This window comes from Rhinatrema bivittatum, chromosome 4 (assembly GCF_901001135.1).
Source record: "Rhinatrema bivittatum chromosome 4, aRhiBiv1.1, whole genome shotgun sequence".
NCBI classification, from domain to species: domain Eukaryota; kingdom Metazoa; phylum Chordata; class Amphibia; order Gymnophiona; family Rhinatrematidae; genus Rhinatrema; species Rhinatrema bivittatum.
The window spans coordinates 262,583,938-262,598,874 of NC_042618.1; the positions used below are offsets into that span (position 1 = coordinate 262,583,938).

General features: G+C 42.9%; 1 protein-coding gene across 4 annotated transcripts in view; it reads right to left on the reverse strand.

The window, feature by feature from the left end:
* Positions 1–2,009: 2,009 nt before the first annotated feature.
* Positions 2,010–14,937, reverse strand: part of MCAT (malonyl-CoA-acyl carrier protein transacylase) — an 82,621-nt gene continuing 69,693 nt past the window's right edge. For all 4 annotated transcript variants that reach the window (XM_029600097.1, XM_029600095.1, XM_029600096.1 and 1 more), the window contains exon 5: positions 2,010–2,911. In XM_029600097.1, the coding sequence (XP_029455957.1) occupies positions 2,489–2,911 (423 nt within the window). In that variant the 3' untranslated portion in view covers positions 2,010–2,488. The remainder of the gene's footprint in view (positions 2,912–14,937) is intronic.

A 14,937-nucleotide genomic window follows, 5' to 3' on the forward strand; every position in this document is an offset into this window, starting at 1 on the left:
ACTACTATGTCCCTGAAGGTCTCATCTATATACCTCTCTGTCTCCCTCAGCTCCTCCAGGTCTGCCACTCTAGCCTCCAGAGATCGGACTCGTTCTCTGAGAGCCAGGAGCTCTTTGCATCGTCCTTGGTGAAGAAGTGCCTCATGGTTCGGTGGGGCTCGGTCCCTGGGGGGAGTTCCTATTCCTCCAGAGGTTCTGAATCCTCATCTGAGTTGTCCGTGTCCACGAAGGTGGAGCTTCTGGGTGATAATACGGATAGACACCAAAATAGTCCAAAAGTAACCTTTTATTTGAGTGGAGACATATATTCATACAGATGCCCGACTGTGGCCGAGTTTTGCCCCACTTGGGGCTGCCTCAGGGGCTACAACAATAAATACAACACATTAATATACAGATGTAATACAGCATTAAATTAAATTTAAAATATCATTAAAATAACATTAAAAGGGTACCAAAATAAAACACCAATTGCCAATTGCACTTGATAAAAATCAATTAAAACAAATTGCGAATGCTTAATAATTAAAAGATCAAATAAAATAAAACAACAAAATTTGTACCTGTATGGAGAGATTCTTTTTGGTACCCTTTTAATGTTATTTTAATGATATTTTAAATTTAATTTAATGGTACGCATAGGATTGGTACGCGCTCAGAGATGTGCGCGCTGTTGTGCGCACAGATCAAAGTTACACGCCCAGCACAGTGAGCGTGTCGCTATGCGCATCGCTTGTGCACACAAGATATTTGTGCGCACGGCTCCCTCTGTGCGCACAGGTCGGAGCGGCGGACAGGGCAGCGAACAGGTCAAGATGGTGACGGCGACCACGCAGACAATATGGCGACCACCTTGGAGGGTCTCCACGTGGGAGGACCCTCGGATCTGACCGGGGTCTAGCCCTGCTAGGGCAGATCAACCCGGTGGCACTGGTCCCGGCTGACGACCTGTGTGACTCCTCGAGCTTCGGAGACCGGAGACTTTTAAATAGAGTTCTACCTTACCTTGTCTCGGTGCTTCCTGGCCTCATTCTGGACGGTCTCCGGCTGCGGGGGGAGAGGGAAATACCTTCACTGCCGCCTCTCAGCCTCACCCGATGTCGGGCGCTAGGTCCACGCCGAAGGTCGGCCGCCGGACCGAAGCTTACCTCCGAGGGATTGCAGAAATCACCTCGGGAATTCTCAACTGGGGGAGGGACCCAAGGGGTGTCTCCGCAGGAGAGCGGGGCTCGCCTGTAGAGGTAAAATTTCTTCTTGTTTTGGTTTTCTTTGGTAAATTTAACGCTGTGCTAGCATGCATAGCGTCCCGAACTGCTATGGAGACGGAAAATACTGAAGAGCTGCACTTCCTGCAGGGGTATATGTACTAGGACTGACGTCAGAGTGAAATCTGATCCGTCTCCAACTGCTATCAGGAGTACACTATACCCACTGGTCCTGAGTCCATCTGCTTCACGCTAGGAAAGATCCCATTACTTCGTAGCGACAATAAAAACCCTGTTTGGAAATTTAGTTTTTATGATAGCCATTAGCAACTACATTAGTAGGCTAATCTCTTTAAAGCCAAGGCTTGCAGTATAATATAGGGGAAGAGCCCAGACCTGCAAGCTTTAAGATTCACATTGGACTCTCTTCTCCAGCACTCACTATGTGTGACCTTACCTAAATCACTTAAATTTCATGTGTTCAAACTAAGTGGAAGAATGGAAGGACTAGCCTAGAGGTTACAGCAGTAAGCTAAGAACTAGGGAAGCCAGAGTTCAAATCCTGCTGCTGGCTCCTTGTGACCTTGGGCAAGTCACTTCACACTCCTTTGCCTCAGGTACCAACTTAAATCGTAAGCCCTCTGGGGATTGGGAAATCCCTACAGTACCTGAATGTAATCTGTTTTGAAGGGCCTGAAAAGCAAAATATAAGTTCAATAAATATTAACAAAAGATCTTTTGGGAAGAGACACTAAGCATGTGACTTGCCAGCAACAAAAACCTTTCAAAAAACAAACTTTCTGCTTTATAAATCATACCATTTTATTTCAACTGTATAAAAATATCCTCACAAAATGCTTTGTGACTTTTGTACTGCTATATTGTACAACCGTTTATCTAATTATACAACATAAAAAAAAAAGATTACAGTTACTGCATCTGGGATATGTAATATTCCACAGCTTTCCGATTTCCTGAAAATGTTTAAGTTTGATATTTGTGTATCAAACATACCATATTCCATGTTCCTTTAGGATGAGTTTTAAGGTCAAGTATAGTCAAATATCTGTTGAGGGTAGAAATACCTCTTAATTGCAGTTAAATAATTTGAAATGAAAGCTTATATGGGCTTTGTAGTATATACTTAAGCCTTCCCCATAATCCCATTTATGATAATGAAAGCTGATTTGGCTATGTAATTTGGTATGTGATCAATAATATATGAATACATGATTATCACAACAGGACATGAGCCAACTGGATTTCTGCCATTCTAAATGCTTTTAATCATCTTGGACTTCATCATTCTCTGTAGCATCCACATGCCTATAAAATTTCCAAGCCTTTAGGTTACAGTTTTTTAGGATTGTCCCCAGTTGTTTTCCAGGACCTACTTCATATGTTTGAGGAAACTCTGTCCCTTGTTTTCTTTCATAGATTGCATGCATTGTTTGTTCCCATTTTATTGGCGAAACCAATTGCTTCACTAGCAAACGATGAATGTGCTCAGTATGCTTGTACTTCTTACCATCAACATTTGAATAAACAGAAATAAATGGTTTTTGAATGTTTATAGTCTTCAGCACCTCAGCCAACGGCTCTAAAGCTGGTTCCATGAGACTAGTATGAAAAGCACCACTCACTGGTAACATTTTAGTGCGTATGAAATGATATTTTCGAGAATTCTTCTGTAAAAACTGCAGTGCCTGCAACAAAAAGCTTCGTTTAGTGCACATAAAGAGAAACTAGTAGAGCTTGTCCCTCTTTAAAGATACAAACACTGGCCCAATGGCTTGGAGATTAGCATAAAGCTGAACTGTAGAGAGGGTTGAAATTGAACCCTCTTCTTTTTGGAAGCTAGAATAATTTATTGCCCAATTTGATTTAAGTCACTGGAGTCTCCTAAGAAAAAGAGCTGGGGTAATTATATACATTTGCTACCATATAGGGTTCATAGTGATGTTTAAGAATATTCTTAATGTGAGATTTTTAATTTTAATTTTTATTATAATAAACAAAATCTCATAGCACAAAGCAAGTTACAATAAATCACCACCTCAAACAGCATCATGCTACATTGAAATCAAGATTTTTCTTTGCATTTCCCCTTTCCCCCCCCAGCCATAACCCTTTCAACCATCCTGAATCATAGGCCTCCAAGAATACAATCTCAGAGGGTAAAAGAAGATTACAACTAAATCAGGAGTACAAGTTCTTATACCTGGGTGGCCAATTAAGTTTTAAAGGATTTCCAGATCCTATCATTCTTAAACAATAGAGTCATTTCTGATAGCAGTCAACCTTCCTAAATAATAAATCATTTTATGCTCTGGTTAACAAGTGTTAACGTGGCATATACGATTTCTTCCATTAGGAAGCCACAATACAACAAACAGAATGATTTAGGATATCAATGACTTAAAGCAGTAGGGACTTTAGCAATCAGAAACCTAAGGAGAAATATTTTAAGGAGGGGTGGCCAACCTTTCACACATCAAGAGCCACAAAGCTAGAAGTCACAGAGGCAGAAAGCTGCTATGCCTATCATGGTGGGTGGGGGTTGGTGATATTGGAAGCCCCACCCCTGCTCAAAATAAATGGCTAACTCTCACTCTCTCACACACAAACAACTGATACACTATCTCCCCTAGACACACACTCATTCTCTCTCCCGGACATAAAGACACACCCAGTCACCTCTCCCAAACACACACACTCAGACACAAATTCTTTTTCTCCCAGTCACACACACACATACTTGCTCACTCTCCCCCAGACATGGACACACACATACACATTCTTTCTCCCCTAGTCACTCACTTTCTCTCCCAGTCAAACACATACACTTCTGCTGTTGTACTACTGCTCATGTGATCACTGAGTGCCCCTTACCCCAGTACTGCCATATTATGTAAAATTCCTGCTTGACTCCACCGCTTCTACAGCCTGCAACAGCCCTTTCCCTTTGCCATCACTACCTCTTCTGGGCACCCACAATTTCCAAAAGACTCGTTGGTGCCACAGTCAGCATATGTAGCTAACGAAGCACTGGTTGGCCAACCCTGCATTAGCAGAATACCTAAGCACAAAGTTCTGAGACCATAAACAGAAACATGCAGACAAAAACTGAACTGGAAAATGCAACAAGCCAGATCCTGTTATGCAGTGTAACAATGCTAAAACAGAAACAACACGATCCTAAAAAAAAAAAAAAAAAAAAAAAGAATATTTCAAAATTGCTGATAAATAGAACATCCAATAATTAAAAAACTTTTTTCACAAACACCAATAAAATATTTCAAAACAGTAGACACATTAAATAATATCAATTAAAACTGCTTTTCATACCTGCAAAATTCTGATTTCTAATCACGCCGAGATTGTAGTGTATTGATGGGGGAAGGGGAGAATGCACAGTTTTTCTCCTCATGCACCAACATGAATTCATTCTCACGTACTCTCACATTCTCATTCATACAAATGGTCACTGAATCACTTACATGTTCACTGCTCAGTTGCACATACTTTCTCTCTCCCTCCCCCATGTGTGCTCACAGACTCTCACATACTCTCTCATGCATTCATACTCACAGACTCTCTTTCACAAACTGCCACACACATGCTCATGGACTCATACACATTCGGAAGTGTGAATCCATGAACATAAGAGACAGCAGCCACCTATGAATAACTAAAAAAATGTTTTCTTTACTTACATTGTTGTTCAAGGGTACTCCGAAAAGGTCCTATGAGAACAGGGTTTTAGTGGGCTATTGAGGCTTCAGGAGGTGATGTTATGTTTAATTACTTTTTTTGCTGTGGCTAAGCATGAAAGGAGCCCAGAAACAGAGAAAAGTAGTAGCAAGTGTTGAATAGTGGTAAGGCAGCTGCGGGAGTTTTATTGCCTGCCTCCTATATGTAGAGGCAGAGCCAGTGTGAGGGGAAGTAGCAGCCAAAGTGTTTCCTAGCTTATGGGGAAGTTTGAGCATTTAATGCAGCTGGCTTGTGAGCAGGGGAGCACTGTCCCTGCACGTGGCGATCCTCTCCCTTATCAGTAGTCAGCTCACCAACAGAAGTTGCATGTTTACAAGCTGGCTGCTGTGAAAGGGAAGCATCACCACATGCAGTAGACAGACAAGATTCTTGAGCACACATCAGTTAGCTGTGGAGGAGGACGTCACCCAGAAGCTACAGTTTCTTTTGAAAACAGCTGCATGCAGCTCACGAGTCACAGTTGGCCACCCCTGATTTAGGGGTGGCCACCATATCCCAAAACTTCAATATTATTGGGCAGTGGATAAAAGTGAACCGGTAGATGTAGTGTATTTGGATTTTCAGAAGGCGTTTGAGAAAGTCCCTCATGAGAGGCTTCTACGAAAACTAAAAAGTCATGGGATAGGAGGCAATGTCCTTTCGTGGATTACAAACTGGTTAAAAGACAGGAAACAGAGAGTAGGATTAAATGGTCAATTTTCTCAGTGGAAAAGGGTAAACAGTGGAGTGCCTCAGGGATCTGTACTTGGACCGGTGCTTTTCAATATATATATAAATGATCTGGAAAGGAATACGACGAGTGAGGTTATCAAATTTGCTGACGATACAAAATTATTCAGAGTAGTTAAATCACAAGCAGACTGTGATACATTACATGAGGACCTTGCAAGACTGGAAGATTGGGCATCTAAATGGCAGATGAAATTTAATGTGGACAAGTGCAAGGTGTTGCATATAGGGAAAAATAATCCTTGCTGTAGTTACACGATGTTAGGTTCCATATTAGGAGATACCACCCAGGAAAAAGATCTAGGCATCATAGTGGATAATACTTTAAAGTCGTCGGCTCAGTGTGCTGCAGCAGTCAAAAAAGCAAACAGAATGTTAGGAATTATTAGGAAGGGAATGGTTAATAGAACGGAAAATGTCATAATGCCTCTGTATCGCTCCATGGTGAGACCGTACCTTGAATACTGTGTACAATTCTGGTCGCCGCATCTCAAAAAAGATATAGTTGCGATGGAGAAGGTACAGCGAAGGGCAACCAAAATGATAAAGGGGATGGAACAGCTCCCCTATGAGGAAAGGCTGAAGAGGTTAGGGCTGTTCAGCTTGGAAAAGAGACGGCTGAGGGGGGATATGATAGAGGTCTTTAAGATCATGAGAGGTCTTGAACGAGTAGATGTGACTTGGTTATTTACACTTTCGAATAATAGAAGGACTAGGGTGCATTCCATGAAGTTAGCAAGTAGCACATTTAAGACTAATCGGAGAAAATTCTTTCACTCAACGCACAATAAAGCTCTGGAATTTGTTGCCAGAGGATGTGGTTAGTGCAGTTAGTGTAGCTGGGAGGAGAAGTCCATTAATGGCTATTAATCAATTATACTTAGGGAATAGCCACTGCTATTAATTGCATCAGTAGCATGGGTTCTTCTTAGTGTTTGGGTAATTGCCAGGTTCTCGTGGCCTGGTTTTGGCCTCTGTTGGAAACAGGATGCTGGGCTTGATGGACCCTTGGTCTGACCCAGCATGGCAATTTCTTATGTTCTTAAATATGGAATAAAATACCCAATCCACTATAATAATACCAGGAACTATCCAATACAATTAGGTATATTTTATGAAGATGTTTGGAAGTCAGGTACCACCAATATAGTATCTTATAATTGTTTTCTACTAGTTAGGATGAAATAGAACTCTTTCCAATCAACAAGAAGCAGGAATCCCAAGCAGTTTCCTCAATTTTCATTCAAATCCTTCTCCCATGCCTTACTGTGTTGAGGAAGTACTACTAACTACTTAGTAAGTTTTGAATGTAACTTAGAAATGGTTCCCCTGATGTTATCAGCTCTACCACAGAAACCTAATATTTTCCCCTTTTGCAAATCCAATTTAATTGCCAAACTACAAAACGCTTTAAATTGGAAATCAGGGAATTTCTCTCTTCATGAGGTAATATTTGAGACAAAGATTCAAAAGAATTCATCCCCTACTTTTCCCAGACCTGATCAAGCTTAGAAATACCAAGGTTCTCCCATCTCCCAAAATCTATTGAGGAGTTCTCCAGAATAAACAGTGTGATAAATTGGATAGGGGAACAATAAAAATAATTTGTCTCCTATTAAACAAAATTTTCAAGAGGACTTAACCCTAAAATCAATTGAGTAAAAAGAGAGGCTGTTTCTATAGACAATCAAGCTCTTTTAGGTAGCTAAATATAGCACTTCAAATGGGTAGAACCAATAAACACTTGTTCTATTATAACCCATTGCTCAGAATTCCTTACCCTGTGCTAATCCACAACTGCTCACAGTTGAGAAGGTAAACAGACCACCTCTTAGTTTTGGCTGATAAAGTACTGGCCTAGCTACTGTTGGGGGCCTCCCATCTCCAAATGAAGCTAAATATCTTTTTTGGCCATTCTTCAAGATAGAGTTTGGAATTGCAATTTGTAAGGTTTGAAATAGATAGCCTCAATGTGGCAAAACATTCATTTTTATTTCAAAGATATTTTCAAGTGTGACTATTAGAGGGATATTCTGCACAATAATGTGCATTAGAGGACGATTTTTTTACACTAATATTTTATCTTTTGCGGTTCTGATTTGTGCAAAGTGGAAAGGGTTGGGAGTGGAGTTGGGGTAATGGGATACAAATGTTTTAAAAATGGACTGTATGCATGGAATCTGACTATGAGAATCTGTTGTGTACTTTTGTTGGTTTTATATTATTCGTTACTCTCAAACGTATTAAACTATATAGGGGCCGATGCAATACAGTGCACTCAGCCGAGCGCATTGTATAACCCACAGTTGAACACAGGTTGTATAGGTGCTAATTAACCCCCTTATGCATATGATTGAGGCCATTAGTCATTCATTCCCGATGCAAAAAAAAAAAAAATGTGCATCTAGGACGCACATTTAGGGGTAGATTTTACATTTTTGCGCACACACGTACTTTTGTTCGCGCACCAGGCGCAAACAAGAGTAAGCATGATTTTAATAGATACGTGCGTAGCCGCGTGTATCTGTTAAAATCTGGGATCGGCGCGCGCAAGGCTGTGCAAAATCGGCAGCCTGCGTGCGCCGAGTCGCACAGCCTGCCTCCGTTCCCTCTGAGGCCGCTCCGAAATTGCAGTGGCCTTGGAGGTAACTTTCCTTCCACCCCCCGCACCTTCCCCTCCCTAACCCCCCCCCCTTTGTTGCACAAGTTACGCCTGCCCAAGGCAGGCGTAACTTGCGCGCGCTGGGCCAGCCGCCGGCGCGCGATGCCCAGGAGCCGTTTCGGAGGCCTCGGCCATGCCCCCGAAACGCCCCAGGGCCAGAACCACGCCCGCGGCCCCGCCCCCAAATGACGCACCGCCACGACACGCGCGTCCTGGGGCTTGGGCTCGCCGCTGAGCCTACTCAACATAGGCTCGGCACGCGCAGGGGGAACTTCGGGCAGGTTTTCGGGGGGTACACGCGTATCTTACGCTCGTACCCCTTTGAAAATCTGGCACTTAGCGAACAGAAATTAACGCCTGCCTGAAGCACGTATTAATAAACTGAGCACTCTTAAAACTAGTACAAAAAAGCAGAAAAAAAGCAAGTTTGCTTACCGTAAATGGTTTTTCTGTAGATAGCAGGATGAATTAGCCATGCTATTATGGGAGCTGTCTTCAGGTCCCCCGGGAGGCGGAGCTTCCTCAAGCAGAGGTCAGAGATTTCTTCCTCTGCGGCTGCATGTGGGTTCCTGCACAGGAAAGTAACAGATTCTCCTCAGTCTGTAATTAGGCTTGTGTTATTGTTAAAGGGTTGACAAACCAGGGAGGAGGGTGGGTCAGCATGGCTAATTCATCCTGCTATCTATGGAAACACCGTTTACGGTAAGCAAACTTGCTTTTTCCCCGTCGATAGCAGGGCTGAATTAGCCATGCTGTTATGGAGTCCCAAGCTGTCGATCACGCTCTGTTAGTAGTTTGTTAAGCGTGATCTGACTGTGGTGGTTGTCAACCAAAGTCTGTCCTTAATGATGTGAGGATTGCTCTTCCCAGAGTGGCGTACTCACTCGACTATTGGTCTAGACAGTAATGGGATGTGAAAGTGTGTAATGACGACCACGTAGCTGCTTTCCAAATGTCTGCAGGTTGGATGTGACGTAAATGTGCAATTGAGGTAGCCATCGCTCGCACTTGATGAGCGTTTGAGTGAGAAGTTAGTGGTAAGTTTTGCTTTTCGTAGCAGAATTGAATACATTGGGTAATCCAGCTGGATATAGTCCTTTTTGTTATTGGAAGACCCTGGAAATTTGGATTGAAAGATACAAACAACTCTGAAGCACGGTTTTCCGATTTCGTTCTCGCTTTATAATCAGCAAGAGCTGTCTCTTGCAGTCTAATGAATGAAATAAGCGTTCTCTATCATTGTGATGTGTTTTGGGAAAAAATGTAGGCAGCTCTATTGTTTGATTTTAATGGAATTGTGAGACTACTTTTGGAAGGAAAGTGGGATGTGTGCGGAGTTCTGCTTTGTGGTGATAAAACTGCAGGTACGGTGGGTAATGAACTAAGGTTTGTAGTTCACTAACTCGGCGAGCTGATGTAACTGCCACCATGAAAACTACCTTCCATGTGAGGTATTTTATGTGAGAAGCGTGCATAGGTTCGAATGGAGAATGCATGAGTTGCTCCAAGACTGCATTTAGGTTCCAAGGCACTGGTGGTTTTGCGACTGGTGGTCGAATATGCAGAAGTCCTTTTAGGAAACGAGATAGCAAGGGATGTGTGGAGATCGACTGACCGTTTAGTGGTCGGTGATAAGTTGTTATCGCACTAAGATGAACCCGAATTGATGCTGTCACTAATCCCGATGTATGGAGGGAGTAAAGGTAATCTAAAAGCAGCTCTGGTGAACAGTCTATTGGTGAAATGTCCTGGTTGTGCACCAGGATGATTAACGTTTCCATTTAAAACTGTAATTCTTTCTGGTTGATGGCTTTCTGGATTGTAAAATCACATCCTGGGCAGCGATTGAAATTCCTTGTTCTGACAGAAGGAACCGTTCAATCTCCAGGCTGTTAGATGAAGGGACGAATGAAGCGGATGAAGGAGAGTTCCCTCCTGCTGTAAGAGAAGATCCAGTTTGTCCGGTAAGGTTATTGGTCCAAGAAAACAGAGAGGTAGGCAATCTATGATAGCCATCAGGTAAACAAAACAAAACAGATGCCTCGAACTTTTTCAAAATTTTATTCATGCAGAGACGTATTCATAAAAATGCCCAACTCAGGCCGAGTTTCGCAGCTCAAAAGCCGCTGCCTCAGGGGCTACAAACAAACCACACATTAATCAAAAACATAAAATGCATACATGATAAATATAAATGTATTTACTCAAAAATTCATAATAATATTAAGATCTCATAAATATTAAAAAATTCATTTTACAAAAATTCATGCTAACATCAAGATCTCATAAATATTAAAGAGTTTTTAAAATGAATAAAAAGCACTTTTTAAACATCCTTAAGATCTAAACTATATTACAAAATTTAAAAATAGTGACAATTATTAAACCAATTATATTCTCAAAACATACCAATCAGTTGTAAAGCAAAAGACAAAAAATGGTGTACTTATACATATGCTGTTACAATATTAATATTTACTCTTAAATCACTTAAACACTGCTTTTGAGCTGCGAAACTCAGCCTGAGTCGGGCATTTTTATGAATACGTCTCTGCATGAATAAAATTTTGAAAAAGTTCGAGGCATCTATTTTGTTTTGTTTACCTGACGGTAAGGTTATTGGGTCTTCGATGGAGAGTTGCACCAGGTAGCTGTACCATGGCTGTCTGGGCCAGGTTGGAGCTATTAGTATGAGTTGAGCTGAGTCTGCAATACATTTTTGTATCGTCCTTGTGATAAGAGGTATGGGAGGAAAGGCATACATCAATCGTTCTGTCCATTTTGTCAGAAACGCATCTTGTGCTATTCTTATTTGGCTGGGCCATACCGAGCAGAAGCGTGGAACTTGTGTATTCTCTTCTGTGGCAAATAGATCCATCGTTGGAAGCCCCCATATGTTGAATATGTTCTGAGCTACTTCCCGATTGAGAGACCACTCGTGTGAATGGAATATTCGGCTCAGCCTGTCTGCCCTGGTGTTCATCACTCCGGGAAGGTAAGTTGCCTGAAGGTGAATCGAATGTTGATGTGCGTGTTGAAAAATCTGGAGAGCTTCCTTGCAGAGGGACCATGAACCGGACCCTCCTTGTTTATGTAATACATGGCTACTTGATTGTCCATGTAGATCAGTCATTGGCCTCTTAGGTGAGTTTGAAAGGTTTTCAGAGCAAGTCGGATCACTCTGAGTTCCAGTAAATTTATTTGTAAGCATTATTCTTGTGGAGACCATAGTCCTTGCATTTCTAAGACGTCCAGATGTACTCCCCATCCCTTGCGAGAGGCATCTGTGGTGAGGACTGCATTGTGCGGGGAAAGGCTGAATAGCATTCCCTTGGAGATAATGGAGTCGTTGAGCCACCAGTTTGCATCCCTCGTCATCTCGGAGGTGAGAATGAGGGTTTTTGATAACGGTTGGAAATGTTGCTTCCATTGCTGTTTTAGTCCCCACTGTAATCGACGCATGTGTAGCCTTGTATTGGGAACAGTAAAATTGGCTGCCCCCATATGTCCCAAAATTCCGAGTAAATGTCTCACTGTCGGTCGAGGCATAGTGATCAGATCGCTAATAAGTCATGTCATCTCTTGCTTTCTGTCTTCTGGAAGGAACGCTCTGCAATAAATAGTGTCCAGGTGCGCTCCTATAAATTGCAGAATCTGTGTGGGTTTTAACATTGACTTCTGAAAATTTATTACTAGGCCCAATTTGTCTAAGCATTCGATTATTTGAAGAAGGTGATTTAGTAATATAGCAGGGGTCGAGGCTACTATCAGCCAGTCGTCAAGATATGGAAAGATACATATGCTTTTCTTTCTGAGATGTGCCACCACCACCACCACCCACCATGCATTTGGTGAAGACTCTTGGGGCTGCAGAAAGGGAGAACTTTGTACTGATAACTCTGCTTCTTGTATTGGAAGCATAGGTATTTCCAGGAAGATGGATGGATAGGAATGTGTGTGTATGCATCCTTCAAATCTATTGAGCACATCCAGTCGTTCCGCTGAAGGAGAGGCAGAATTGATTTGAGGGATACCATTTTGAATTTCTCTTTGCTGAGACATCTGTTGAGCTTGCGAAGATCTAAGATCGGTCGAAAGCCACTGGATTTCTTTGAAATGAGGAAATAGGGTGAGTAAAACCCTTTGATGTGGGTTGTTTGCGAAATATGATGGATCGCTCCTTGTTGTTTGAATGAGATGATCTCTTATTCGAGTTGGGGATGAGACATCTTGTTTGTTTGTACCGGTGGATGAGGCAGTAAGGGGGGGTGTCAGGAATTGTAATTGGTAACCTTTTTGTACAATGTCCAGGATCCAGCGATCCGATGTTATTTCTGTCCTCGCCTGGAAACGAGCCGTAATTCTTCCCAGGGGCGTTTGATGTGGCGGTGGTGGCAGAGGAGTTAAAAAGATTGTGAAGTCTTTGCTGTTGTTGCTGATTGTTGAGATCGAGTACATTGAGCTCTTGGTTTCCCTCTTCTGCTCAACTGTTGTTGTTGCTGCTGAGGGCGCTGGTAAGGTTGGTAAGTAGTGGTCCTGTACGGTTGATAAGATCTATATGGTCGGCATGGGTATTGAAGTCGATGTAAGGGGCCAAAGGTGCGCCGCGAGGTTGAGTATTGAGATGGACCCGTCAGAGATTGAACAGCAACTGCTTGATCTTTTAATTTTGTTACTGTTTCTTGAAACCAGTCTCCGCAAAGGTTATCGTCCGTACAAGGAAGATTAGCCAGTTTTTCATGAAGATCTTCTCGTATGGCGCTGGCTTTAAGCCATGCCTTACGTCTGGCTGCGATCGCTGTAGCGGAGGCTCTTGAAGTAGTTTCAAAACCTTCGTAAATAGAGTGAAGCAAATGTCTGGTACACTCTTCCATATCTTGAAGAGGACGTGGGATAGAATCTGCTGCGGAGACCAGCATGCCTTTGGTTGCTTGGATGCACTCATAAAGGTATTGCACCATGTAGAATTGGTGGTGTTGCAATCTACCGGTGATCATTGCATTCTGGTATATCTTTTTTGCAAAGTCATCCATGCACTTATCGCGACCAGGTGGGGCAGATGTATGCAATTTTGACTTCTCTGCCCGCTGCATCGCCGACTCTACCACGATAGATGTGTGTGGAAGTTGCGGTGTTGAATAACACGATGTTTTCTGCATTTTGTACTTGAGCTCTGTTTTCCTGGCCAGGGCTGGAATGGAAAAAGGGGTTTCCCAAGATTTTTCCCTTACTTTGTCAAGAACTGGTTGTGGAGGAAGTGAGGTTGGCTCGTTTGGGACATCAAAGATTTTTAGGAGACCCAAAATTTCCGCTCTGGGGTCAGGGTTTTTTTGGGTCTCTAGATGTAGACTTGCTCCCATCTTATCTAAAAACTTGGGATAAGATAGGTCTTCAGGAGGTGAGTATGGCTCCTGAGGTTGATCTGGCGGGTCAGATGGAAACCCCGTAGAAGAGGATGGTGAGGAATATGGTGAATTTGTGTCCCATGGAGAATCGGGAACGTCAGCAGGTATGGGAGAGTGATGTGAAACAGGAGACCTTGAGGGGGTTGGAGATGGTTGTTTCGTAGGCCGTGGAGATTCCGGAGAAGTGGTAGGCGATTCGGATGGCATTGCAAAATTTGTTTGCAAGGTGTCAAAAAATCCTGATAGTGCCTGAGACAACTGAAAAAAGGCTTCACGTGTCAGAGGTGGCATGAGCGGGTGATTAGGAGGAAGATTTGGTTCCTGCGAAGGTATTTTGTCAGCTTGCAGGTGAGCTGGTTCCTTCACCTTCTTTGGAGTCGTCCCTCTTTCCTCTAAGTGAATTGGACGTTGGTGGTGTGAGGAATGGGAACGAGATCTGAATGAACTTCCAGATCAAATCTGAGAAGAGCTAGTTGAGGGTGACAAGTGTATCACTTCCCTCTCTGATGACAAGCTGGATATGTCAGTCCGTCTTGTTGCTGATGAAATAGGACTCTGTAAATAAAAAGGCTGAGTCCATTTATCGATAGGTGGCTTAGTTGTTTCCCTATGTTTATGGGAAATATGATGCTTTTTACGTTTAGAATCTGGTTCGGACAATTCTGCTGGACTTTGTGGATTCGTGAGGTTACTTTGCTTCGGTGTAGATATTGTCTGTGCATCGCATGCTTCCTTTTATGCATCGAGTGTATTTTCTGTTGGGTTGAAAGAGTCGACTGAGGTGACCCGTGAGTGTCTCCTAATAATACTTGCGTCAATGTCGAATGCGTCGACTTGGTGGTTTCATGTGTCGATGTCGACTCCTTTTGCGTCGGTCTCGACTTGCTTGTCGACTCCTCATGCGTCGGCTTCGAGGTGGTATGCTGTGTCGATTTGTGTGTCAGTCTCGAGGATCCTGGCTTCGACGCCGAGTGCATCCGTACTTCTTTTTCCGTTGTTCTCGACGAACTCAGCGTAGACATGGAAGTTATCCTGTCTCCTTTAAGCGCAGAGGGACTTGGAGAAAACTCTCTGCCCCTTGCCAACATTTTTGAGCGGGCCTCTTTTCTTGATGGATCTTTCCTTATCTCCAGGCCTGGAGATTGTAGGATCCAGCGAGGCC